Genomic DNA, 26,765 nt, shown 5'->3' on the forward strand with positions numbered 1-26,765 from the left:
TTTCTTAATGAATTGTATTCAAGATTTCAAGATGTTTATTGTCACGCCAGTTATACAGGTACAATCGTGTGAAATGCTTTTTGCTGGGAAGCTCCATTAAAATAATAAGTTATATAACAATTATAAAAGGAAATACTTTGTACAAGGGCATATTAAGAACATATACATTAAGAACATATACAGTATATACAGTATAAGATATATTTTTGTGTGAGAAGGTGTCATATGAATTATCTATTTAAAAGTCTGATGGCCTGGGGGAAAAAACTGTTCCTCAGTCTGCTGGTGAGAGACCTGGGAGTCCTGTATCTTCTACCAGAGGGCAGGAGGGAGAACAGGCTGTATATCCTCCTGAGACCCAGCCCATTGACATGTGTCCTCTGTAGTGGACATTTTGTCCACATGCATATCCTCTCACTCTTTTGACCTACTCTATCAACCCCTGGTGTATTGTAAAGAGCACATCCTAGGCTTTCCAGGGATATGGCATGTGTTGTTGTTTTTTTTAATCAATTTGAATGTATTCTTGGTTTAATATCACTCTACAGCCATAATCTGTTCATTTTTTTAGTCTTTTCACACTGAAATAGTCCTGTAGTTCACTACAGAGGACAATAAAAATAAAGTTTAACAAGCCTAAATTGTTAAGATTTTTCTTTTAACTCTAAATAGGTATATATATGTTTTTGTTTTTATTTTGTTCTTTTTTAAAAAAAATCTGATTTATTATTGAATTGACTCTTTGGCAAAAGATTGTTCACCTGACAGTCATGCCAATAAAGCAAATTGAATTGAGAAAAGAAATCACAACAAACCCACGTGGGATATAACGGAAGTGACGTCACGTATCAACCCGGAAACCGGCACAAACAACAGGCTTTCTTTGACTCACTCAGCTACAGATCTATCGACCAGGTATATATCTATCCGTTATCTACTAAATAAACTCGGTTAGGAGTATTTAAAGAAATGTAAGCACTCGTTTACACAAGCTTACAGCAACAGTCTGCTTAGATAGAAAGTAAACAAGAGGAGAAGCTAATGTTAACTAGCTGCACAGCTAGCACTGCTTTCTAACAGCTCAGTTAAATGTTGTGATTATCTGTGAACTATGCACTCATATGGATGTTATTTCAGGATATTTCCCCCCCAAGTTGTTTATAGTCAAATTCTACCTCAAGAAACACGCAAACAAACCTTTTAAATGAACAGTAATTAGCTAATGTTTGTGCACAAAGCTCGGTAACGTTGCATAGTGAAGAGCTTTTAATATGCTGAGCATGACATAACGCCAAGCCGGGACTAGTTATCCCAATTATATCACATTTAATTTACCATTTAACCGTCGTTTAGTCTTCTCTTCACCGGTGGAAGTAACTTTGATTTAATGAATTAGCTAATTAGTGCAGGTGAGCAGCGCGTGGACCAATTAATTAAAACCACGTGTGCTGCAGAGTTAGTGGGCCGAGTGGACCGGAAGGCCAGATCGATTAATATAATGTCTTCATTTAAGATAGATAGATAGATAGTAACTTTATTGATCCCGAGGGAAATTCAAGTTTCCAGCATCACAGTTCCATAGTGCAAAACATGTTAGTAAAAAGGCAGTAAAAAAGTTAGTTGTGCAAAGTACAAAAAAATATACCAGATATAAAAATACAAGGAGATGAAGAAAACTGTTAAAACTTAATATAGTGCAGGGTAACAGCTGTGATACAGGACTATTAAAAGAGTGAATATAGTGCAGAAGAGACTATTAAAAGAGTGAATATAGTGCAGAGTAACTCCAGTAGCTTAGTCTATGAAAGTGCACTGTGTGCATTATCTGTCCTGCAGACCGTCCTCCTTTGCCCCCCTGGGTGAAACATTTGTCGATACGTGTTAGCAACAATAATCTAGTAGATTATACAATGGAGTTTGGTCTAATGCTCCATAGCAGGGAAGCCAGATGATTAGGGCTGGAATTAGGGACATAGATTTTTAGAAATACTGAGATCCAAATAAATCCAAGTTTCCCAAGACACCAAATAGAAGCATGCTGAAATCATTTAATTCTTTAAATCCTTTGAATACTTTAATTATGCATTGGCCTAAAAGTTGTCATTTTTCAATGTATTAAGTCAGTGGTCTTCAAAGTGGGGTCTGGGGCCCCCCAGGGGTCTTTGAGGGAGTTTCAGAAGGACCCTAGAAAAAAAGGTTAAGTACGGCTATTTTGGTAATGGGTTTCATACACTTTCTGTAATAAAACATCTAAAAGCAAAAATCCTATCAGATGGGGGACCCTAGGACACAATCTTATCAAATGGGGGTTCGTGGTTCGGGCATCTAGTAAGGATGCCCCCTGGGCGCCTCCCTAGGCGGCGACCCGATCCCGAATAAGCGGTTGAAGATGAGTGTGAGATGAGTGAGAGTGGTCCGCGGACTTATTTGTGTCAGTTTAGGAGGCTTTGATGTGAAAAAGTTTGGGATCCACTGTATTAAGTAATACCAGAATCAGCCTATAAAATGTGTGATTTAAAACTGTTGAATATAACTCCTCTCAGGTTGTCTTTGTTGTCATCAATAGTAACTACAACCCGGGCTGAAATATACATAAAGTAATTGTTACTCATCTCTTGAGGTTGATTTTTCCTTGTTAATGTTTTTGAATCGTAGGATCATCGTGAACATAATGGCCGCGGACTGGTTGGGTAACGTTGTGTCTATAAACTGTGGGCTGACGTTGGGAGTTTATCAGGGAGAGGTGTCGTCTGTTGATCACGCCAGCCAGACCATCTCACTGAGACAGCCCTATCACAACGGGGTCAAATGTCCTCTCCCAGAGGTCACTTTCAGGTAAGATCACATTTTCTTGTGTTGCACATCAACAGGAAATGCATACATTTAACCTTAAGCAATATTGAAGGCTTTACAAGTAGTCTAATGTTTGTATTTCATCCTCCCCCCACAGTTTCCATAAAAAATGCCTAATGTTTGCATTCTGCTATGCATCAGATTTATTTGTAATTATTACCACCACCAAGGAGATTCTATTTTTAGTGTCAACACTTATTAAAAGGTCTAAATGACATTTGGTGGAAAGGGATGACAAACAAGTGATCAATTTTAATGCATGTTAGATATAGGAAAACAATTTATTGTCATTACAAGACATTTTTAGTTATTTTCTAATCTACTGCATTTACTTGGATGAAAAAAATCGGCCACATCTATACCAGCATTGTCTATCACCATGTGTATTTTTGATTCAGGTACAGCTCTAGATGCTGATTTAAATACAACTTCTAACCAAATTTAGAAGATTGTGAAGCCTTGGTGGAGGTATCTAAATGAAACCCCTTATCCCTTTTAAATGTTAGAGCTCTTTTCCGCCCAATGAGCTCCACAAGCCATGTCTGGTAGTTTTATGCTTCGGCATTCCGACTGAAAATAAATGTCTAAAAATCCAAGTCTAGAGACATGTTGAATTAAGTTTTGTAATTTGTTTTGTCTTCTAGTGCCATGGATATCAAGGAGCTGAAGTTCCTAGATATCCAGAAAACAGTCAACAAGCCCGGCTCTGGTCAGGGTGCTGCAACAGAGCCCAGCTTCATACCTTCAGCACGCCACAGTCAGAGTAACAGAGTCACTCAGCCTCTTGTGACAAGCAGCAGCTCTCAGTCCAGCACTGCTCCAATCACCATCCTACGCAGAGGTAAGTGGACCTGGAGTTTAATCACCTCACAGTTATACTGTCCGTGTCTTCTTTGCCACCTGCGAGTCCATATACACCGGCGCCTCTTATTCTAGACGTTTCAGCAGACAGGATGGCACAGATGATCAAGGCAGCACGTTTCTGCCTTGTTAGTGTTATTGTGACCCGTACAGACCTCTGCTAACAAACAAACTTTACCTGCCTTGGAGCTTTCAAACAAATCTTTATTGACAACTGTCAACATCCAGAACGGGCCTCAGTGGCCGACTGGCCATGTTTTCTTTTCTATTTTACACGTGCTGTGTGAGCACTCAGGGCGTGGCTGATGATCGGACCGTACAGTGTGAGCATATAAATTGTGAGATTTGGCTTTACATCACAAACGATCCACTCGTACAGTAGGAGTAGGATTATTTGTTTGATTATTATTTATTTGAGCCAGAGAATGCGGATATTCAGATTTTAAAACAAGACTTCTCCTTGAGCGGGACTTGGACACAATAACAAACAGACCGGATTAAAGGAAAAGTAAGAAAAACTTGTTATTTCTCTGTATGGTCCTTTCCATAATGTTGTCAGACACTTATAATGACAATCTGAACCTGTCAGTGGCAAAAACAAGCACTTTTAGTGGACGTAATGTTACATACTGACACTTGTTTTGCAGCTGCCGGTTACAGCGCTCTGGCGTAATACTGGACCTGTTTCAAAAATTGTTGTCCCCATTAGTCAATTAGACACAAAAAAATGGGAAAATAGGGTCCAGAATAAAAAATACAAAAGTTACCCTTAAAGCTAGCATGATTGAATTGTTTGACGTCTTGTCTGTAATTGTCTTTTGGTGTTCTAATGAGTGAGGTGCTAACAGCATCAGCAGCAGATAACAGAATAAGAGTTTGTACTGAAACCTGTGACATTAACACTGCAGGTGCTAAACAAGCTCCAACAAGTGAACACTGTTCAAGGAGAGCGTGATTGTGCAGTGGAATACTAGATGATTGACAGGTTATTTCCCAAAAGTTCCTAAAAATAAAGACAGTTTGACGTACCTTTTCATAGATTAGGCAAGCTCAGGTTATTTAAAGATTTTGCTTACTCACCGTGACGGTGCATTTCTTAGTTCTCAAATCACACAGTCATGTATCGCATGACAGGAATTTACCACAGGGATGGCCGTACAGTGTTCCTCTGTTGAGGAACAGAACATAGATATTGTTCACTGACTGACACACGACAGTGTTGTCACATATTAGCCAACTCTTTTTAAAATTCCCAGAAAGTTTCGACTGAAGATGGACTGAAAGTGCAAAGTCACTCAACGTCACCGTTTTTGATTGTACAATAGACGTGTGGGATGTTTTACAGTCTACAATAGGAAGGAAGTCCATTTTCTTCATTGACTCAGCAGATCAAATTATTATGCAGATGTCAGATGAGTATGCAAACAAGTGAGAGGTCCTAAATAACTTTTCACACACTGCTTGTTTATCAAATCACAATACCCTAGTGCCACTAATGGAGTGATGATTCTAAATCCCATGAAAAGACCAAAACCAACAGTCCAGCAGTCCATCTCTCAATACTCTCTGACTTCCCCAGCAGGCATGAATGTGTCTCTCAGCCCCCAGGCCATTAGTTCCTTCTGAAGAAATACATCTTTAGTAGTGAGTCACAAATATGTGATTTCACTTCATTATGACTCAGTCATTTTCTAAAACAACTAGGCACTGTTAGGGCTGTTACAATATCGCAATATTGACAAGCCAACCGCAGGGGATGGCAAGCAACCGCTACAACCACTAAGTTCATGTCTTTTTTTAATTCTTTGCAATGGGAGCACTTACATTTTGTATTTACACTTTGCTACAAACGGCAGCAGCGTGACAAGGTGCTGAGCAGCTATTCTGCGCTGAGCACTGCACGTATTGTGTTTTTCTTGTTCAACTTTGGGTAAAACTCCCCAATGACCAACAGTCACATCCTACATGTAGGCTACAAATGCTGAACAACAACAACAATGGAGGAGAAATTAATACACATAGACCGATGGGTCTGTCCTCTCTCCATACGTGCTTCAGCCTTCCCTTCATCCAGAGCAATTTGTGCCGACATTTTGATATTCCGTATCATAGCAACGAGACGCATCCAAAGCGCTTCAGCTCATTTTCCTTCTGTGATCTGCATTTAACAAGTATTAATTTTTTTTTTTTTTTTTTTTAAAGTTGCAATAATACGGCATATCGCGCTGTTGAGCCAATCACTATCACCGCAGGAGAAATTCCTTCACTGCGACAGCCCTAGGCACTGTAGTTTTTAACAAACATTTCTCAAATGAGAGTAATTAGTGATTTGTAGGTAGAGCTGCAACGATTAATTGGTTGGTCGTCAACTATTGAATTAATCGCCAACTATTTTGTTAATCGATTAATCAGTTTTGAGTAATTTCTGTAAGAAAAAAAAAGTCAAAATTCTCTGATTCCAGCCTCTTAAATGTGAATATTTTCTGGTTTCTTTACTCCTCTGTGACAGTAAACTGAATATCTTTGAGTTGTGGACAAAACAAGACATTTGAGGACGTCATCTTAGGCTTTGGGAAACACTGATCAACATGTTTCACCATTTTCTGAAATTTTATAGACCAAACAACTAATCGATTAATCAAGAAAATAATCAACAGATTAATTGACATTTAGTTGCAGCCCTATTTGTAAGGGAACATTAGCAGGATGGTGAATGTGGGACTGACTCAAAAAGAAAGTGATAGTGCCCATGTTCATGGTAATGAAGGAACATGCAACGTTGTGGCTCATTGATGTGCTTTTAATAGTTGTTGGACAACTAAAACAAGGTTTTGTTTTTTTCATGGGGTTTACTGACAATAAGAAATACATTGAATAGCAACACAGACCATCTGAAATGGGCCTTCCTTCTGACCAGTGTTGAATGTGCGTTGGACACTGCTCGGCTTTGGGGAAAAATAATTTTTAGAAAATCTTAGAGATAAGAATTTAGTTCCATGTAACTAATATAAAGTGAGGTTTGGTTCAGTGTTATTGTTATGTTACAACCTTCTCAATTAGTCTAAGGAAAGGGGAGACAAAGTAACAGGAACACTTTAGAAATGTCGTGCAACGCAGTGGCCGTAGCCAAAACATTCTGCCAGTGAGAAGCTTATGGTATTGTTTATATTAGAGACGGGTTGATTCAACTCAGTAGTAGTAAAATTGCAAATTTCCCCACTGTGTGACTAATAAAGGAATATCTTATCTTATCTTAGTCGTCTGTAGTAATTTGTGGTGACATGGTTTGTAGTGTTGATAAGCAGGTGTCCTGTCCAGTGTCTTGTAGTCATTAGTGATAAAAGTCAGCTTGTGACCTCTGTTCCTCTTTGGCAGATGTCTAGAGTGATTTAAGAGCGTATTATAAGTCATCTGTAGCTGTCTTTGGTACTGTGACTCACTAATTTCTGAGTTAAAATGCTGTTTCATGTAGTGCTTTTGATATTTTGTAGCCCTGCTCTTGCCCAGGTTGGCTTTTAGGCTGTGTGTTTACATTGTTTTAAAAAACTCTAAAATGGTGACATTTTAGCTGTTGAAAATCGCTAAATATAAAATTTTAGATTTTACTGTAGTTTTACTTTTATGGCAATTTTTAAAAAAATATATTACTTAATTGAAATGAAACCCTTTATCTCCAAAATGTGATTGAATAAAAAATGTAAATACAGTGGAAACCGCTTATAGTGCTCACGTCTGTCTATAAGCGGATGGTTATTATAAACAATTTTGTATAATTTTGTTGTTGTAAATGTAAATCAACTTTTATTGTCACACAGTACATTATAGACAGTCCAGCACACAGTGACATTTACTCTCTGCATTTAATCCATCCTAGTGTTAGGCAGCCCGGGGAGCAGTTTGAGGGTCTGGTGTCGTCCTTAAGGGCACCCTGGCAGTGCCTAGGAGGTGAACTGGCACCTCTCCAGCTACCAGTCCATAGTCCGTACTTACACTAATTGTCATTTGTATATTTATTACATGAATACAAAGTAATGAAACGGACAGCTTTGCTATTTACTGGCTCGCTGCCAATTCTTCTCCCTATTCCCTCACCAAGAATGAGACATTGCCGTTTTTGGCCGGCTATGAGCCACCACAGCACGGGCAGCATATGCAGATGAATGACACCCCTTTTGCCGCAGCTTGAACCACCTCCAGAAGCCGTCTCGGGCCTTTGACACGGACCTCCTTTAGTTCCATTAGGCAGTAATATATATTTGAAGGTAAATATGATTCAGTCATCTCTGGTAATTTTGTATTTTAACCACCTTTTTGTAAGTGCCCGTCTTATTCATAATTTTTTTTTACATTCAGGTTGTCATCGGTGCCAGTATGTGATTGATTTGCTTTAGTCCATGTGTAGTTTGAGAGCCGGTTGAGGATCAGCGAAGTTTCACTTTGGGGACATTACGTGCAGGCATTATCAATCCACTTTACAAGGGCGGCTTCAAACACAGGGGTTTTCCCCGTGTAAATTACTTTCCCTTTTCCATCATGATTTCAATGTGCAGGCAGCACAGGTATACAGCTGGTAAGCAGACGGTCTGTAAGGCAAAGTATCCAAGAGAGTAAAATAAAAAACAAAACAGAAATTGAATTAATGTTAATCTGATGTAGTTTTAAAATGTTTTTGCATATGTTGTCATCTAAAAAAAGACCCAAAATGAACATTGTAAGCGGACTACTTGATTACTATAAGCAAATAATTTAAACAGCATTTGTAAAGGAATGATTCTGTTCGAAGCTTTTTGCGGTTGATCACTGTAACTACAAAATATGATCAGTTATCAGGACAGTTGTCACATGTCTCAGCCAGACATTAATACAGAAATGCACATCTGCATTCTTCTGTCCCAAGTTGTACATGCAGCTGCAAAAATCAGAATGCGTTACTCAACCTTCCTGATTAGATAAAGGCTAAAAGCGGCATTTCCTCTCATCAACATCCAGTCAGCAGGAAGTCTGCTTGGAGAAGCTCTGCCAGAATCAGTTAAAGTACGTTCACTTTCACATTCAGGATCACCAAACAATGGAGGAGTCAGAGGTCAATAGCATTGGCTGATGAATACCGTGCAATATTCTTCAGCCTGGTTGTAAAAATGACCCCTGTGTTAGTGCTTTTCCTGTGCGTGGAAGATGAAGCTCGCACAAAAGGAAGCCAGTCTTTTGTTTTCAGAGAAAAGAAAAGAAATATGTTCATATTGCAGACTGCAGTTTTCATTTTGTGTCAGCAAGACTCATAGCTGGTTCCTGCTCCCTGTGTGTCACTATTCAGAAGCATGGGACCAAAGCACTGTCTTGCAATGGCTCCCCCCTAAAATTCCCATAGCGTGCTAAAGGCTTGTAGCAAAGTTCCTCTTTACAATATGTGTGTGACTAAGATCAATAAACATTCCCCCTCCCTCTCCGTGTCTGCTCCTAAAGAGAAGGTTATGCAAAGCCTGGCTTTCGTGCCTCAGTGCCCTCCTGTCCTCTCTCTCTCTCTCGCTCCCTCTCTCTCTCTCCCTCCCTCCCTCGCTCCCGCTCAGCACAGGAAACCCCCTCCCCGACAGGAAGCCGTGTTGTCCCAGTGTGCTCGGAAGGCAAAAGCGATATCAATTGTGGAAGCAATGTTTACCTTTTGAGTTTTCAGTTTAATCTCCAGCTCTCAGGCTGGTGGCCAGGGAGCTAATGCCCAAATTGCATGGGGCCACAGTGCTGAGTGGCTTGGGCAGGGCTGGTCCTTTCACACGCAATGCCATGCTCCCAAAGAAGCCCCCGGCCACAAAGAAGGGAAAGCAGGGTGGGCCGTTGCTTACACAAGATTGCGGATTCCAGGAATGGTTTTGTGAATATCTGCCGTTTATCTTTCTGGGAGAGTAGGATGGGAATTTAGAAATTGTGAATAATGCAGAGTCGAATTCCATCAGAGCCAAACGGATCTCAATAAAAGGGCATTTTGAAAGAGGACCTCCAGACTCTGCTCTCATCAAAACCATTCCCATAACCAGCACCACCTCTGTATATGGAGTGAAATTGTGTGCGGCTCATTGTTTTTCCCAAAAACAAATCTCTGCTTCAGATATCTTTTAAACCTCTATGGTATATGTCTTGGAAAGGTTCTGCTGTGCATCCATGTTTTGTTTAGCTTCACTCATGTAACTCCACACTTCCACACTGAGAGCTTCCCAGTATGATTACGGACTTCCACCGTTACCCACACAGCAATTCCTGTGTATTTTAATTAGGGCTGTCGGTCGATTAAAATATTTAATCCGAAACTGTCCATAGTTAATCGCAATTTATCGCAAATTAATCGCAGTTGTTTTTGTCCAGTATTTAATACTCTTATCAACATGGGTGTGTGTAAATATGCTTGCTTTATGCAAATGTATATATATATTTATTATTTAAAATCAATTAACAACATAAAAGAATTACAAATATTGTCCAGAAAGCCTCACAGGTACTGCATTTAGCATAAAACAATATGCTCAAATTCTAACATGGCAAACTCAAACCCAACAGACAACAACAGCTGTCAGTGTGTCAGTTTGCTGACTTGACTATGACTTGCCCAAAACTGCATGTGATTATCATAAAGTGGGCATGTCTGTAAAGGGGAGACTCGTAGGCACCTATAGAACCCATTTTCATTCACATATCTTGAGGTCAGAGGTCAAGGGACCCCTTTGAAAATGACCATGACAATCTTTCCTCGCCAATATTTAGCATAAGTTTGGAGCGTTATTTAGCCTCCTTCGCAACAAGCTAGTATGACATGGTTGCTACCAGTGGATTCATTAGGTTTTCTAGTTTTATATGATACCAGTATCTTCTCTCTAGCTGTAAAACGGGGCCCGCTACAACCTAAAAAACACAAGTTGCATTAATGCTTTAAAGAAATTAGTGCCATTAAAACAAATTTGCGTTAACGCGTTATTATCGCGTTAACTTTGACAGCCCTAGTTTTAATGTTTAAAGTGCCTTGCTCGCAGGCACATCAACGGTAGTTACTGAGGTGGTGAAGGTTACAGATTCATATTCCCTGTTCAGATTTTCCCAACTGGTTCAGTCATTCAAACCGGCAACAAGTACACTTCTTTTACATGCAGTAGTGGTGTTGGTGTTGGTAGCTCAATCTCAATCTCGTCGGCCCTCGTCCTGTTGCTAAGCATTGTTGTTCTCCCACCGGCGTCTTCACCAGCTCTCTCTTCCTTTTCGTGACTGGATGTTACTCACACGCACAGTTATTATGGCTGGATGTCTGTTTAGTCTTGCATTTGAGCACATTTTCCCTTACCTTGCACGGCAGCTGGATTGCGGGATCACATATCGCAATAAAATCTAAGTAATGCATTTGTGTCCGGCAAGCCAGAGCACGGGCCAATCAGCGTCCCGTGAAGAGCTACCGGCTTCAGCAAGAGTTTGATTGACCAATCACCTGCCAAGTATTTTTTTGAAAGTGCACCTGCACTTTTCTAAACAGTTTCCAATGACGGCGTCTCAGATGATTCTCTGTAACAAACCATCTGACGGGTCGGGTTACATTTACCCCCCTTTGGCCTCTAGACTTTACACACTGTCAGTCTCCTGTTAATCTTTTCTATCAGCTGATTTCTGCTTCCATGATGATAACATTGATCAACAGTAACATTACAGGTGAAAAATTTTTTAGCATTTTCCAAGCCTGTAATTGCTGTGAAAAATGTTATCTATTTGAAAATGTGACGGACTGTAATTGAAATTGGATAATGTTTAACGACCGGTTGGGAGATCACTTCAAAAAAGTAATAATTATCCCCTAATTTGACACCATGTCACAGTTTAGCACTCTGTGTTAATATGTATGTATTTAACGGTGCAATTCCACCACAGCCCATATTTCAGTTTGAATTGCTCCTGGCCTGTGTACCTACATGTACTAATTTGTGGTGGTAAATTTGTTCAAACTGAAATCATTGCAGCTCACTGTCTTGCCTCCCTACTTGTTATTCATTAGCCTGTTTGACTTGGAGCTCTGCCCAGTTCATTCAGATTTTTGATTCGCAGCATGACAAAAGACTTCCTTGTAAATAAAGACATTGTTGGCTTGTGCTAATAAGGCCGGTAGCTTTCATCCCAGTTCACACAGGTGAATGCACTAACCCACCACCCTTCTCCCCAACACGTTGGACCAGTCGCAGTAATGCTGCTACTTATAATAGATTGTAAATCACTTATGAATACTAGTACAATAGGCACATTATTATGACTTAATATTTTGGAAGTTAACAATAAGCCCTGTCTATTGGTGGTTGTAAGGCCGTATTGTGATATTGAAACAGGTCTCATATTAGCTTATAGTTGGTTTGTGGTTTCGTATCAATCCCAGTTCATGGTTCATATGACTGAGCCTCCCAGTGTCTTGCGTGAGAGAGTCCAAAGTACCTTAGCTGTCACAGTGACAGTAGCGTGAGACTGTGCCTCTCTGTCTCCCGGTTAGCGTGAGAGCTCAGCATGGTTGAGGGTTGAAGGCCAGGTTTTTCCAGTTTTTCTTTTTTTTTGTTCTCTGTTCATTTAGTTTTTTGTTTCTTTTGCGCATACATGTATGTAAACTTTATTGAATACCGCTCAGTCGGCCATTGTATGTTTTGTGTTTCTGCAGCGTTTTGTCCTCGGCGGGTTATAGTAACTAACCGAGAGAGGATAAGAAAAGCACCAGTCAGAGTTACACTAGATAAAAGGAGCTACGAGCATCTAGCCAGAATCTGAAACTACTGAGTGCAGGAACTTATTGTGTGTGTGGATTTACACTGTTTACAACACAAGGATGTATAGCGAGACAGCTCACAGCTCCTTTCAGTGGTGATTAGGATGTGAGCAGGGCTGAGACATGGGGGGATTTCTGGGTAATCTGTGCAGTTTGGGTTTGAGATTAAAGCCAAAATGGGCCTGTGGTAGCCCAGAGCAAAACATCCCTCAGTTTATAAGATTTAGTGTTCTTGGATTTATCTTTTTCTGTAAGGTGTCAATGTTTTCTCACAATATATATTGAACATTTCCGTAATACGTTAAGTCCTTTTTAGCATTTATAAGCAATATATAAACATTTGATAAATGGTTTATAACATATTTTTACGTAGTTGTACGCAGCTATTAAAACAATTGAGTGTTTTGTTTATGTACAGTATTTGTCAGCAATTATAACTTCTATAAAGACATATTTTATATTATGTGTTTTACTATATTGTCAGTAATTATCTGTTTATACACCAGCCTTCATGTATGGGGAGTTATAGTTGGTGACCAAATACATTACTACCATTTTCCATGTTTATGTGCTGTTTATAAATGCTAAATTGGGGACTTTAAGTATGGTGTTGCCAAAATGTCTAATTATATTTTTGGCATCCTTACCAACCATTTTCTTCATATAATATCTGCAGGTCAACCTTACTCTGCCGTAATATTGGTTGATGGTGAAGTGTACCATAGATACAACTGAGTTCATGATTCACTGGTTGAATTTCGGTTTTTGATTAAATTTTTTTAGGTCTCCAATTCATCCAGTAAGAATGAGTAAAATTTTAATAAACAGAAATAAATGCACAATAATGTGAATATATCTTTTACTTTTCTACAAAGTCAAATAAAGCAGACTTATTAGATATACAGTCTTTTTTTTAAAAATTGAGTTAAGTGTAATAATTCAAATCAAGCATTTCATATGGATTGTTGTTGACACCAAAGATTCTCAATTTATTTATTTATGTTATTATTATTTGTTTATGTCCATTTGCTTATTAATGTATGTGTAGTGCAGAACCCTGGATGTGATCCAAGTGAATTCTTTTTTTATCAAAACAAAACAGGTTGTTTGATATAGCTAGACAAAACAAACAATGAGACAAACATTACATTACAAGTCTAAAGGTGGGGCATGGGTGCGGGTTGATGACTAAAGATAATTATAAACACAACGTCTCATGTCTTTTTGCTCCCATCTTAATGTGTCTGTGTTCTCCAGCCCCTGCAGGTTCATCTAACGGCAGAGGAGCGAGCCAGGCCACACAAAAGAAAAACAGTGTGAGGAATGGAGGCACTGCTGGAGGGCCGACGAAGACAAAGGATGACGAGTGCTTCGGAGGCGGGACCGATGACAACATGGACGCAGACTTCGACTTTGAGGGAAACCTGGCTCTGTTCGACAAAGTTGCCGTCTTCTCCAAGATTGAGAAGGGCGGCAGGGCGCAGCATCCCAGCACACAGGGAGCAGAGCAGAAGCCCCTGTCCTATCGCCATGATCAGAATATCCTGGAGGTGAAGCCCGTCATATACCGACAGATAACAGTGCCCCAGCATGGGGGCAAAGAGTACTGTACCGGTGAGAACAAAACACATGTGCATACTCATACAGCGCACACAGACACACTCGCACATATAGGAGTTAGAGTGTCGTTTATGTACTTATGGCCTCGTGTTACTCTAGATTCCTTAATGAAGTGTCAGCTATGGAGGACGGAACCTGCCAAAATAAAAAATAAATAAAATAAATGACTTGATAGATAAAAAAAAATAATAATTCATTAAATGTAGCAAAATAATAATAATAATAATAATAATAATAAATAAAGATTGATAAAATGTGACATAAATTGACATTTCTGTTTTAATTTGCTTCTTTATTTATTTGTCTTTGTATTAATTCCCTTATTTATGTACTCTTCTGTTTACTTTTCCATTTTATTTATTAGTGTATTTCTTTTTATTGATTTTTGCATTTATTTCTTTATTTTATATTTATTTTTAAATGTATGTATTTATGCATTTATTTATTTATGCATGATTTTCCCTTACATTTCACCCCTTATTTATCTCCCCAAACTTATTTATTTCTGTATTCTTATATAAGTAAATAAATATAATTATTTATTTATTTATTCATTTTTGATTTTGTCAGGTTCGGTCCTACATAGTCAGCAACAAACATTTCAACAAATATTGAAACTGTTGCAAAGACAGTTGTTGAATCAGGTTTTAGGGAAACCAGCTTTCAGCTCCAACACTCATGTTCAATTTGCCAGCAATTCTGTAGCTGATGTAGCTGACACCACCCATGAAGGATTGGGGCTGCAAGTCTGTAAAACAATGTCAAGAAAAAGAAAAATATCCGTTGCGGTTCACCAGAGCAAAAGGAGACTTCCTGAAAGGATAACTCTGGAAATGTTTTATATTTTTTCTTATTGTCAGCAAATGCCATTAAACCATCAAAGTATTGTCTGCGTGACCAAGGCCTAATGTTATTATGATGATCTTATTCCTCTGCTCTGTGCCTGAAACCTCCAAAACACATTAAAAACACATCATTGAGCCACTCCAAGTCACTGGGTGGCATGTTCCTTCATTACCATGAACAAGACGGAAGTTTATTTTGAGTCAATCCCACATTCACCGTCCTGCTGCTGTAAACACTCACTGGGGCACCAAGTCTAAAGATGAAAATAGTCCCCACTAAATGCACTATTTACTATTTACAGTCCCATATGTTTTAGAAACTTAGTTAGGGTTTTTATGCAGCCGTGGCCAGAGGCATAACGATTTCACATCTGTCCCATTTCCGTGAACGTGATATCTCAGGAACTCCTTCAGCGAATTTCGTCAAATTTGACACAAACATCCACCTGGACTCAAGGATTTACTGATTCGATTTTGGTGGTCGAAGGTCAACGTCACTGTGACCTCATAAAACACGTTTTTGGCCATAACTGAAGAATTCATATGCTAATTATGACAATTTCACACACGTCTAATAAGATAAAATGATGAAGTCACTTTCACAACCGTACTGATACACTTTTTTTGAGATATTTTATCAGTGAGCGTGTAAGCTTTGTGAACACAGTGTTTGTTTTGGAAGGAGTATTTTTTTTCCACTGTGTTTAATCTTTGACCAGGAGTATCATCTGTTTATCTAACAACACTGTTTGGAAGCAAAGTCACAGCCTTTGCCAAAAGTTTTACACTTGATCCTGAGAAGCTCTCACTGAGGAATGTGCTGTAGTGTTTCATTCTGTTGAACACAATGAGAAAAACAACATGCACTATAAAGGGTTGTCATCTTGGGGCAGGCTGGCTGGAATCATATCCTCCTGGTTACTGTTCATCATGACCTTTGACTCCCCCCGCTGTAGACCCCACAGACATGATGAACCGTCCCCTTTTCACACTTGAGCTCCCTCTAGGAACCTGAGCGTTACATAACTGGTTAATACAGACATCAGATAAGTAACTGGCATGCTAACACAGGCCCTGGAGTCACTCTGTGGGAACAGGAGCAGCGGGAAGGTGGAGGGTGGGTGGTGTTGGAGAAAGGGCTGAGTCGTATGGTGCGTGTGTTACACTACAACTAGAGGGGTCAAACTCTACCTTTGTCTGGTCTCAAGATAAGGTCGTTTGTAGGGCCGATGTGGAATAATTTAGGGAAGTTATTTCTCTTGTGAAATCTCTCTCTGGTCAGTATTCAAGGTTCTATATACAGTATCTCCCCTGTCCTGAACAATAGTAGGATGACAGGAACCAGGCTGTGTATACCCAGACTGTCTATCTACCACAGCCTCTGCGGTGACAGCGAGCAGCTCAGCAGGGAGCAGCTGTCTACCATTCAGCAGACAGCTGCCGAGCAGAGCCTCCTTTTCTTACCGTGCAGGCAGATCTGCTTCCCAGGGCTGTCATCATAATCCCCATCCTCTGCACTCTGTAATTAGCGTGCCGCCGTACAGCCTTACATAAACAGCACCTCTGAAGCAGGAACAAACCGCAGTGCTGTTGACCCGGAATCTTTGCCAGTAAACAGATAAATCAACAATACGAGAATAGAGAAAGAAAAACAAAAGTGCCCGCCTCTATGTAAGGGCTGCCATGGCGCACTGGCATGGGTGTTTGACAGGCCTGTTTCTATAGACTATTGTTAATTGTCATGGTCTGTGTAAGTTTAGTTCTGCTATTGTCTTGCTTTCCTGTGGTGTGATCGACTCCAGCTGTGCAGTGCAACCACGTCCTCAGCGCAAACAAGCCAGGCCGCAACACAAATTGCAACCAAGCCAACTGTCAGCTGGTTTTCCTAGTTTTCTTTTATTTATTTATTTATGCAGTATCACTTGTAGAGAAAGCAGGATGCAAAAGAAATGTGTGTCATCACAGAATATTTTACCTAACGTGCTGTCAGGTAAAGCGAAGGCAAACATGGGGAAGTGATGCATTTTAAGTTTCAAGCTGCAGTTTTGACGTTTTGATCCTTCATATTCATTGCCTCACTTGCTACAATGCTCTTAAACTCCAGGAAGTGCCTTATCAAAATGATAATCATGATTATTTATCGCGATTATTCACTGAATTTAGGGACAAAATGTTTTTATTGCACTTTCACATTTAAATAAACAGAGCACTGCTTTCACGTCCATGTTGTGCTACATTTCTTCAAACATACAAATCTTTACATCAAAATAAGACTCAAAATAAGTTTCATCTTCACCTGAATTCATTGCATGTTCGTTAATACACAGTATATTACTTTTCTACTCTAGGCTACAACCGCAACATTCAGGAAACATTCTCACAGGCCGCCACTGTAGGGTGTGTGCGCAGCAGCATCTCGATCGCCCCCTGGTGGCTGTTAGTTTAGGAAGGGCTTGATTTGATATGCAGCCGAGTTTTCCGTAAGCGGAGCACGCATTTTAAACGTCAATATCACAGTCGATCATGTTCATTTAATTATGGGAAGCTAAAATCGGGATCGCGATTAATATTTGATTAGTTGTGCAGCCTTTCTTTCACCCGATGATGGCCTGAAATGTCATTAATAAAGTGAGAGCAAGATTCATCAACTTCATTGAATATGAAGCAAACTTTACTAACAGAAAATCTAATGAAATACAGTATGTAACGTGGTTTGATAGATTCGTGCAAAATGAGCTGTTGGCACCAAAGATAAGACCAAAATGGTAAAAATCAAAAGGAATCTCACAGATTACTGCATTAAGGTTCTTTTCTGTGCCCCATCTTGCTACCTCCTCAGCGTGCAGGTCAACATAGTTCATCCCTTGCGGTGCAGCAGAGAGGAATGAAACAGCCTCGTCTAACCCTCCCTAACGCAGCACAAGCCTTAGTCACACACATGGCCCGCATCCAGCCAGCGTGTATTGCTTTCAGTCCCGTCAGTTCCCTTGTCATGCTTGAAGGATTGCTTCCAGCTCAGTTTATTTTAGTGCTGCTGCTGCATACTCATGGCTACCCGGTTTAGCTAGTTGGCTGTTGGGTTTTGTTGTCGCACCACATCGAGAGTGTGTGTGTGTGTGTGTGTCACAAATACACACACATAAATCACTTCATGTGTGAGAGAGTGTGAAGGAGGAGGAGATGGCGTGTGCATGTTGTCGGGGTTGGGGTTGGGGGGTAGTTTTGGTAACGTAAACTTCAGCAAGAGAGTTATTAAGAAGAGCACCTGGTGGGACGGTTGGAAAGCAATTGGTGCATACGAGTGCAACTCCCACTTCTTCTGAGTTTGCATGACAAGAAGCAGTTGACTTTCCTCCTGCGCTTATCACTCACGTGAGGATTGGCATTTCTGTTGTCCACTGAAACATATTATATATCAGTCTTTGCGCGGTATCAATAAAAGAATAGTGGGAGGGGAGCAGGGCCAACCTAAAGATAAGCAAGATTTTCAGTCAGGCACGGCATGAGTCTCCGTGTTTATATGTAATTATCTTGGGTACGAGGGTGTGTGTGTGTGTGTGTGTGTATATATGTTGCGTGGTTGAATGTGTGTGTAACTCTGTCCGTGTCGCATGCCAGGGTGAAAAGTTGTGGGCAGTTCGTTTGTGAGTGCTGTAGAATGAGATGTGTGTGTTCACGCGTGTGTGTCAGTGCGGATTCGTGCACACACCAATGAGGCCACCAAGTTCTCGGCTACCAGGCCAGAGATCTGTAGGAGGCCATTAAGGACTTAACTGCCTCCCAGCAGCTTTATTTATCAAAGGGATCCTGAGCCTCGCAGTTCCCCCAGCTTGACTTTCATTACCCTTCTAATGTGCCACGGGCAATAGACAGCTAGGGGATTAGAAAAGGCTCTTTAAAGGTTTCCACACACTTCAGTTTGTGCAGTGATAAAAGGCTGAATTGTAGTTCTCTAATACAGTAATTAAAAAAAAAAAAATACACAGATGAGCAATTCTGACAAGGTTAAATGACTTCACGTGACAAGTGAGACACATGAAAACTAGAGGATTGACATATTTTTCTCAAAAGAAAGATGGTAACTAAAGAGAAAAACACAAGCTTGATGTGATAGTGGTAGTGAGTGGAAATGTAAAAGTTGTTCAAGAGTTCCAATCCACATGTAGTCACTATATCTGACCTGGTAAGAACATTTTCTATACAAAAGGTAAACTTCTGCACAATTCTTAAAACCAGTGCTTAGTGTAATGTGCTGCATGTCAAGCCTCCTACAGTAAAATAGATTAAAGGGATAGTTTGGGTGTTTTGAGGCAGGTCAAATTACAGGTTTTTTCAACGTTTTTTGACTTGGAAATATAGAGATATTTGACAGCAAGCAACAAGCTTCATCAAAGACAGTACCATTTGAGAAAGGTTGTGCATTCCTTGAAATGCTCTACACATTTCTATACAGAAAAGACAACTGCAAATAAGTTTGGTGACATATTCCAACTACAAATGACAGTCTCTGAATTACTTTGGTAGGTTAAAAAATGTGTCTTTGTTTAATAGCCATTGGCCCAGACACCGCCGCCATGCCTCCCCCATGTTTAGACCTCCCCAATCTCTCATCACGAGCCGTTGGGATACAGGTGCAGGTGTTCTTATATATACATATATGATGTTTGTCCCCTTCTTTGTCACGCCAACATGCTGTATGTTTTGAGTTAGTCAGCAGCCGATGTGGGGGGTCCAGCCCAGCGCAGCCCCGTCCCCAATGGGGATTGGTCAGAAACCATGTGATGGTGCGTGTGAACTCGAGGCCCGCGGGGAATAGGCGTCTCACCCTGACTGCCTCATGTTTGTCATGTTTTGTAAAGGCTGCCAATCTTCCCTTTGTTGCCACAGACAGCAATGACAAACAGGAGAGGAAATGGAGAATCTTCCGTGATGGGAACAAGATCAGGTCATGAGGAGGAGGAAGGGCATTTCCCTGGGGAACGGGTTCCTGTGTGCTTATCTGTAGACCAACGTGTGTCGTTATCTTAGAGGTCAGGTTTCTGGGTTTCACTTCTACTCCAGCTGCTGTACTGATGAAGATGAATTGCAAAATGACACATGAAGATTTATTACAGCTCGGGTCTATTTTAGAGAAATATGATACATGTCAGACCGTTCCAATGGATGCAGGAACGTAAGAGTACAAATATGCATATGAGTGTTCTTCAGCTTTTCATTTCAGGAGTTAATTTTGTACAAATTAGATTTCCTACTTTCCCTAAATTTGGTGTATGCTGCTCTGTCTTTCTCTGTTTCAGAGAGTGAGATTTAGAAATTTAAGATTTAGGCATACATCAAATATATCTGGTGCCATTTATCTTAGCAAAATGTTTAAAATCATAATAAGATTGTATCGTGACTTAAGTATCGCGATATTGTATTGTGGGTCCTCTGATTGATGATGACCTTGATAGCAATGGAGGAATGTTAAAGCTTCAGTAGGCAGAATATTTTTGGCATCATTGGGCAAAAATTCCATAATCACCTTTCAGCATATTGCAGCAATTCAAGTGTTCTGAGAGAAAACCACACTTCTGCACCTCCTCATGGCTCTGTTTTCAGGCTTTAGAAAATCTACCTTGGCCAATCACAGGTCATTTCAGAGAGAGAGAGAGAGAGAGAGAGAGAGCATTCCTATTGGCTGTTCAATCAACGGAGGCAGCTGTCAATCACTCGCAAACTCCGATCAAACAGTCAAACTAGGCAGCGCTCATGCTGATTACTGTAATGCCTATTTCTCGCCTCAAATATTATCAGAAACATCTTGCAGTGTACTGTTTAGCTGTAAAATGGGAAAGTTTGCCCCGGCTGGTGGGCGGTGCTTGGTATTTCCTCAACTGATCTCAACATGGCTGCTGGGTCACAAACTTTCTCATTTTACAGCTAAACAGTACACTGACAGATGTAGCTCTGATTGGTTGTTTTCCTCCGGTCTGTGAAATCTTGCAGATGCCGTTAGGAGCACTGGAGGACACAGAGGAACGTGATTTTTTTTCAGGATATAGTGACCGTTTTATAAAAAATAACTTTGAATCATATTTGCTCCATTTCTACCCGCTGCTGCTTTAATGACAGAGTTTATTGTTAGTGGAGAAATTCTCTTTTTTTTTTGCTTGTCTTTTGCTTAAGGACACTTCATCTAGGCAGATGAAGATGCATTCAATAACCACCAAACCAACCTGTCATGCTCTATGTTCTGTTGCATCAGACATGAGAGACTAGAGAACAGCATTAGCATGCTATCCATCTCACCGTATGTTTTCTCTGTGCAGATTCAGGCCTGGTGGTTCCCAGCGTGACCTATGAGCTCCATAAGCGTCTACTAGCGGCTGCAGAGCGCTGGGGCCTGTCTCTTGAGCGCCGGCTGGAGATGATCGGTGTGTGTTCCAGTCAGATGGCTCTCACTCTGCTGGGCGGACCAAACAGGTAAGGAATACCACTGTGGGCTCTGGTTTAATGGTGTGGTCTGTACAAATGTCTGGTAAGTGTGTGAAAGAATGAAGTTCTTGGCGTACATGACTTGTCATCTGATGTGCAGGACGGTGCAAATAGAGCCACCCTATTTGCATAATTAGAAGTAGACTGCAACAGTGTGCCAAACATCCTAGTTATGTAATGATTAGCCGGTCTGTCCAACTATTTGTTTTCATGTCATGTTTTCCAGTTTCCATAGCAATCATTTTTACTACCATGTTTCTACATACGTTACACGGCGTTAACCTTGACCCCCCCCCTCGGGGTTTATTTTCTTAGGAAAGCACTACAGCGAGCAGTCACACGGCAGGTCAAGAACATCCTAACAGACTGAAGCAGCCCTGGTTGGCATTGTTTACCTTTATGAGCGGTGTAGTCTTATTTAAGATTAAAGAACGGCAGCGCTCAGGCTCATATAACAAACAGGTTTATTGTCTCAGCTCCTTTTATCAATTTAGCACCGTAATACCTGTGTCTCTCAAGTTTACACTGGAACTACTGTGAGCTCAGATCAAGTGTAATTTTGTATTGTAAATACCAGAATCACAGACAATGGTGTTCCACTATTCCCCGTCATACAAGTCAGACTCAAAAAGTGGAAAGATACTCAAGCGTTTCAAAGTTTCAGCAATGAACCGTCTTCAAAGTTTTCTTTGGGTTACTGATGCATGTCGGGTTGGATATCAGTCAGCATGGTGCATATGATGCAATTTGTTTGATAACATATTTATTGTTTAACTTATGAATACAACATTTATTGTACTTACTTCTTTTGTCATCTCTTGAATGTTCCCAGACTCACCCCAAAAAATGTCCACCAGAGGCCCACTGTGGTCCTCCTGTGTGGGCCACACATCCAGGGAGCCCAGGGCATCAGCTGCGCTAGACACTTGGCCAACCGCGAAGTGGAGGTCATCCTGTTCCTGCCCAATTTTGTCAAGATGCAGGAGTCGGTCACCAGCGAGGTCCAGCTCTACAGCAGGACAAGCAGCAAGCAAGTGGCCAGCATCAAAGGTAGAACACACCAACAGAGAGTATTTAGATTATTAAACCCCTGTCTACTCAAAGTGATGGTGGTAAATGTAAACACAATTCAGTGAGTTCACATGAGTGTCTGTGATAGGATCAGTTCATGTTGTCCTGTTGGAACAGACCAGCGCAGATAAATGTTGCCCTCTAGTGGAGCAGCAGCACTTAAAGGGGACATATCATGCTCATTTCCAGGTTCATTCTTAAATACTTGACAAATCTCCCTTTAAGGTACATTTTGAACAGATAAAAAATGTGCGAATAATTTGTGATTAATCCCGATTAACTATGGACAATCATGCGATTTATCGCAATTAAACATTTTAATCGATTGACAGCCCTATTATTTTTCTCATACTGTCTGTCTGAATATACTACATTCACGCTCTATCTGAAACGCTCCGTTTTAGCGCCTGTGTCTTTAAGCCTCCCTCCCGAACACCAAAAATTTATTCTCTCATGGTTTTGCGAGGCACCATTTGAAGCACCGCATCCATCAAATTAATATCTTGTTCTCCTCTTTCTCCTCTGTCCCAGACCTGCCAACAAGCCCCGTTGATCTGGTCATCAACTGCCTCGATTGTCACGAGAACCCACTGCTGAGGGAACAGTCCTGGTACCAATCAGCCGCTGACTGGGCCAACCAGAACCGGGCTCCAGTCCTGAGTATCGATCCCGGGATCAGCGGTCAGCATCAGACTGTCGAGGCGAAGTGGACCCTCTCTTTGGGCCTTCCTTTACCTTTAGCTGAGACGGAGAGCAGGGTCTACCTCTGTGACATCGGCATCCCTAAATCAGTTTTCCAGGAAGTTGGAATCGACTACCGCTCACCCTTTGGATGTAAATTTGTCATCCCGTTGCACACGCCGTGACAGAGCTCCCACTGACATTGCACTTAATGGACAATAGGAGGGAATGGTCTGCTTTTCCACAGTGGGTAAAGGTACTGTTGTGTTTGTGGCAATAGCTGAAGATAAGGTAAACTATGTTTTGTTACAAAGTGTACATAACGTCATGACGCGTCTGAAGGTATACGGTTTAGGGTCTTTCCTCTCTATCCCGCTGGAAACTCCCGGTGCTGGCCGCGCGTTGCGTGCGACACCTCTTGTTTTCGAGAGGGAAAGGTTTCCTGTTCTTCGTTGTGTTTTGATAAGGGCTCTGTGACTATGTGAATATGTTTACAAAATGCTGACCACTGTGAGTCTATCTGTGACCTCTGATCCTGTGACCAGTCAGAGCAGCAGAGACACAGTTCCCGTTTCCTCCTTTTAGATTGCATGTGGAGTCCGGTCCTGACCCCGTGACCTCCCGTGCACAGCTCAGCCTAAAGCCGTCTGCCAACCCAAACCTGCCATTCATCTGACCCACGGTCCACGTCCATTGTCTTTCAATTTAATGCAATTTTGTACTCACTCAAATGGGTGTGTTTTGTCTAGTAATAGTTGTAGCATGTTTCACTGAAAAGGGGATATTACACAGAATCTATATTTGTATTTATTTTTGGAATACATCTCAGGACAGTGTTTGAAAAATGTAAAAACTTTATATTTGCATTTACATTACATCCGATAGCACTCTTCTTGCGCTGTCGGGGTGTTTTGAGTTTATAACTACTGACACTGAAAATGAAAAGTGGTAGCAGGCACCCCTGAGGATTATTTTTCTGTATTTCTGAAGTCTTGCAGATTAGGCAGGATTTTGAAGCACACATTCCAAGGACCAAAATCATCTTGGACCAGGTTAATCTCTAGGGCTTAGAGCTAGTTAGGTGTAGTGAAACCTAATTATTATTTTCCATTTTAGATTCAGCCACCTTCAGTGAAGCAACCACTTCCTGTCTTTTGGTCAACACAGTGAACTCCTGTTAAAAGCTCAGATCAGCAAACTGCAAAATGAAAACAACCTTATTTTTAGACTGGCAGCTATGCACTTTTGAAATTATGCTGATAGCTTTTTTGAAGAGCGCTTAAGTCCTTGCGTCATGAACTTCTTTTCCAAAAAATACACTATTTCAAGTTAAAACCTGAGAGTCAAAAAAAAAGTAGTACATGACAGATTGATGGGCTTTGCAGGGTTCTCACTTAACTAACTGTTACACTTTGGATTTAATGAATCATTTACTGCTCTTCACCAAACAGCAATCTATGAACTGAGGGGTGCTGAATTTAGTTTAAAGCTGTACTGTAGCAGAGGCTGTTCTGCCAAAATTAGTAAGAAAGAATCAAGGAGTTTGTGGTGAAGGGAGTTATTAAATTGACAGCTCCTGAGAGCTTGCCAAAACTGGAAACTGCCCAGGTTCAGGTGTGCAAAGCTGGTAGAGGGGGGACAGAGTGGATGCATGAATCTGTTGGTGATTCGACAAAGTTCTAAGTAAGAGATCTGAATATGAATATAAACCTCTGCTCAGGGAAACGCAGGCAGTTTAAGACCCTCTTCTCCTGTGCTTTCTCAGAACCACTATTCTGTTTCTCCTCCATTGCAGCAAAGACTGACTGAAACACTTCAGATTTGTCTGTGATGAAGCAATCATGTTTAAAAAACATTCCTTGCAAGTTTGATCGGGATCAGACTATCAGATTACAAAACATTGCAATCCAAAATATGACGAACTAGGTGCTGTGATGGGTTTGTATCACATTTTTTTTCAGGAGTGTAGTCAACTTTGGAAAATCTTGAAAAATATTTTGTACCTGACATATGAATAATGTATTGGTTATTTCTGACAAAGCGGCTGAGATGAGCACTACAGTAAGTAAATAAGCCTGTTAAAGATGGGGAGCGTGATCTAAAAACATGTTGTTTAAATGTATCTTTAGGTATACATGTGAAGCACCAGGCAAAACATTTGAATCTGCATCCAGCCTGGATCTTCTGACAGGGTGCAGATGCATAGCGTGGGTGCTCCTTTATATGCAAATTAAATAAAAAAAGAAAATAAAAAAAACACTTTGTAAACTGTGAGAGATCTTGTTCTTGGTCATTGAGAAAATACACCTCAATTATTACACCCTAAGTGCAGTTTTGAGACACTCCCTTTACTTGGGTATTTCCCTTTAATGCTCCTGTGTACTTCAACTCCACTATATTAAAGAGGGAAATACTCCACTGTGTTTGTTTGACAGCTATAGTTACTCCTTTGGATATGAATATTTAAAATATATGATCAGTTTATACAATATGACGTGTTATAGATTCAACTGCCCAGTAAAGGAAGTAGAATTAGCTCCACCTGGAACAGCTGCAACATCAACATGCTACTTAGACATGAATGCATCAGGGATAGTTATACGGTAATATAACACTCTGAAAGGGGCCATTCAGCATAGTGATTTACTGTACTTATGCTACTTATCTACATCATTTCATAATGCTATTATAAGACTACTTGTAGTGGTCTATTTTTGGTGATGACCATTTTTACTTAAGTCAATATGAATACTTATATCACTGCAATTAGGTTGTTATTTGACCTTTTTAAAAAACTCTACCTCAGTTCTCATCCCGCATTATATGCCATATTTGACATTTCTTAATCCCCTGGTCTCTACTGTATATCTCCTATATGTTATTATCCAGCACTACATCACTTTTTGCACTATATTCTCATTTTTAATAGTCCTGTATCTCAGTTGTTACCCTGCACTATATTCAGTTTGAACAGTTTTCTTCATCTGGTATTTTCATATTTGGTATATTTTTTATACTTTGTACTTTGTACTTTGCACTACTAACTTTTTTACTGCCTTTTTACTAACATGTTTTGCACTATTGAACTGTGATGCTGGAAACTTGAATTTCCCTCGGGATCAATAAAGTTACTATCTATATATTTATCTATTTATCCATCTATCTATCTATTAACTATGGAACATCATGCGATTAATCGGGATTAAATATTTCAATTGATAGCCTTATATTTGATGTGTAACAGGACAGAAGGGTATGTTTTGTAATAGTAGCTTATTATACTGCTACTACACAGCTGGTTTTAATTACTGCATATTTCAACAACATCCATTCTCCTCAGGGAGATATCAAAAACACCTGTTGTGGGAGAGTCCAGTTTGAACATACTGCTCTGAATTACCACTTGGCTTGGATACAGAACAAGATGTACCAGTGTATTACAACATATCCATCATCAATCAATCCATCTTTATTTATATAGCATCTTTCAAACAAGTCAAATGCATTTCAAAGTGCTGTACAGATGATTGACAAAAATGTAGAATGTTAAAAATGGATTTAGAGACTAATGCACACCAAAACAACTA

The 26,765-nt window shown here is 40.3% G+C and overlaps 1 protein-coding gene across 1 annotated transcript; it reads left to right on the top strand.

Annotated features, from left to right (window-relative positions):
• The first annotated feature begins 783 nt into the window (after positions 1-783).
• LOC141783981 (enhancer of mRNA-decapping protein 3-like) lies at positions 784-25,452 on the top strand. Its single transcript, XM_074661640.1, has 7 exons — positions 784-915; positions 2,656-2,835; positions 3,498-3,694; positions 13,742-14,098; positions 21,261-21,414; positions 22,259-22,476; positions 23,029-25,452. The coding sequence occupies exons 2-7, from the start codon at positions 2,672-2,674 to the stop codon at positions 23,361-23,363; spliced, it is 1,425 nt and encodes a 474-aa protein (XP_074517741.1). The 5' UTR covers positions 784-915; positions 2,656-2,671; the 3' UTR covers positions 23,364-25,452.
• Positions 25,453-26,765: the final 1,313 nt, after the last annotated feature.

Source organism: Sebastes fasciatus, chromosome 2 (genome assembly GCF_043250625.1).
Source record: "Sebastes fasciatus isolate fSebFas1 chromosome 2, fSebFas1.pri, whole genome shotgun sequence".
NCBI classification, from domain to species: domain Eukaryota; kingdom Metazoa; phylum Chordata; class Actinopteri; order Perciformes; family Sebastidae; genus Sebastes; species Sebastes fasciatus.

Excerpts from the sequence above, each read along its gene's own strand:
- LOC141783981 (XM_074661640.1), top strand. The coding sequence starts at position 2,672 with ATGGCCGCGGACTGGTTGGGTAACGTTGTGTCTATAAACTGTGGGCTG. Across the intron at positions 21,415-22,258 it reads CTGCTGGGCGGACCAAACAG|ACTCACCCCAAAAAATGTCC; the intron begins GTAAGGAATACC and ends GAATGTTCCCAG. Across the intron at positions 22,477-23,028 it reads GCAAGTGGCCAGCATCAAAG|ACCTGCCAACAAGCCCCGTT; the intron begins GTAGAACACACC and ends CCTCTGTCCCAG.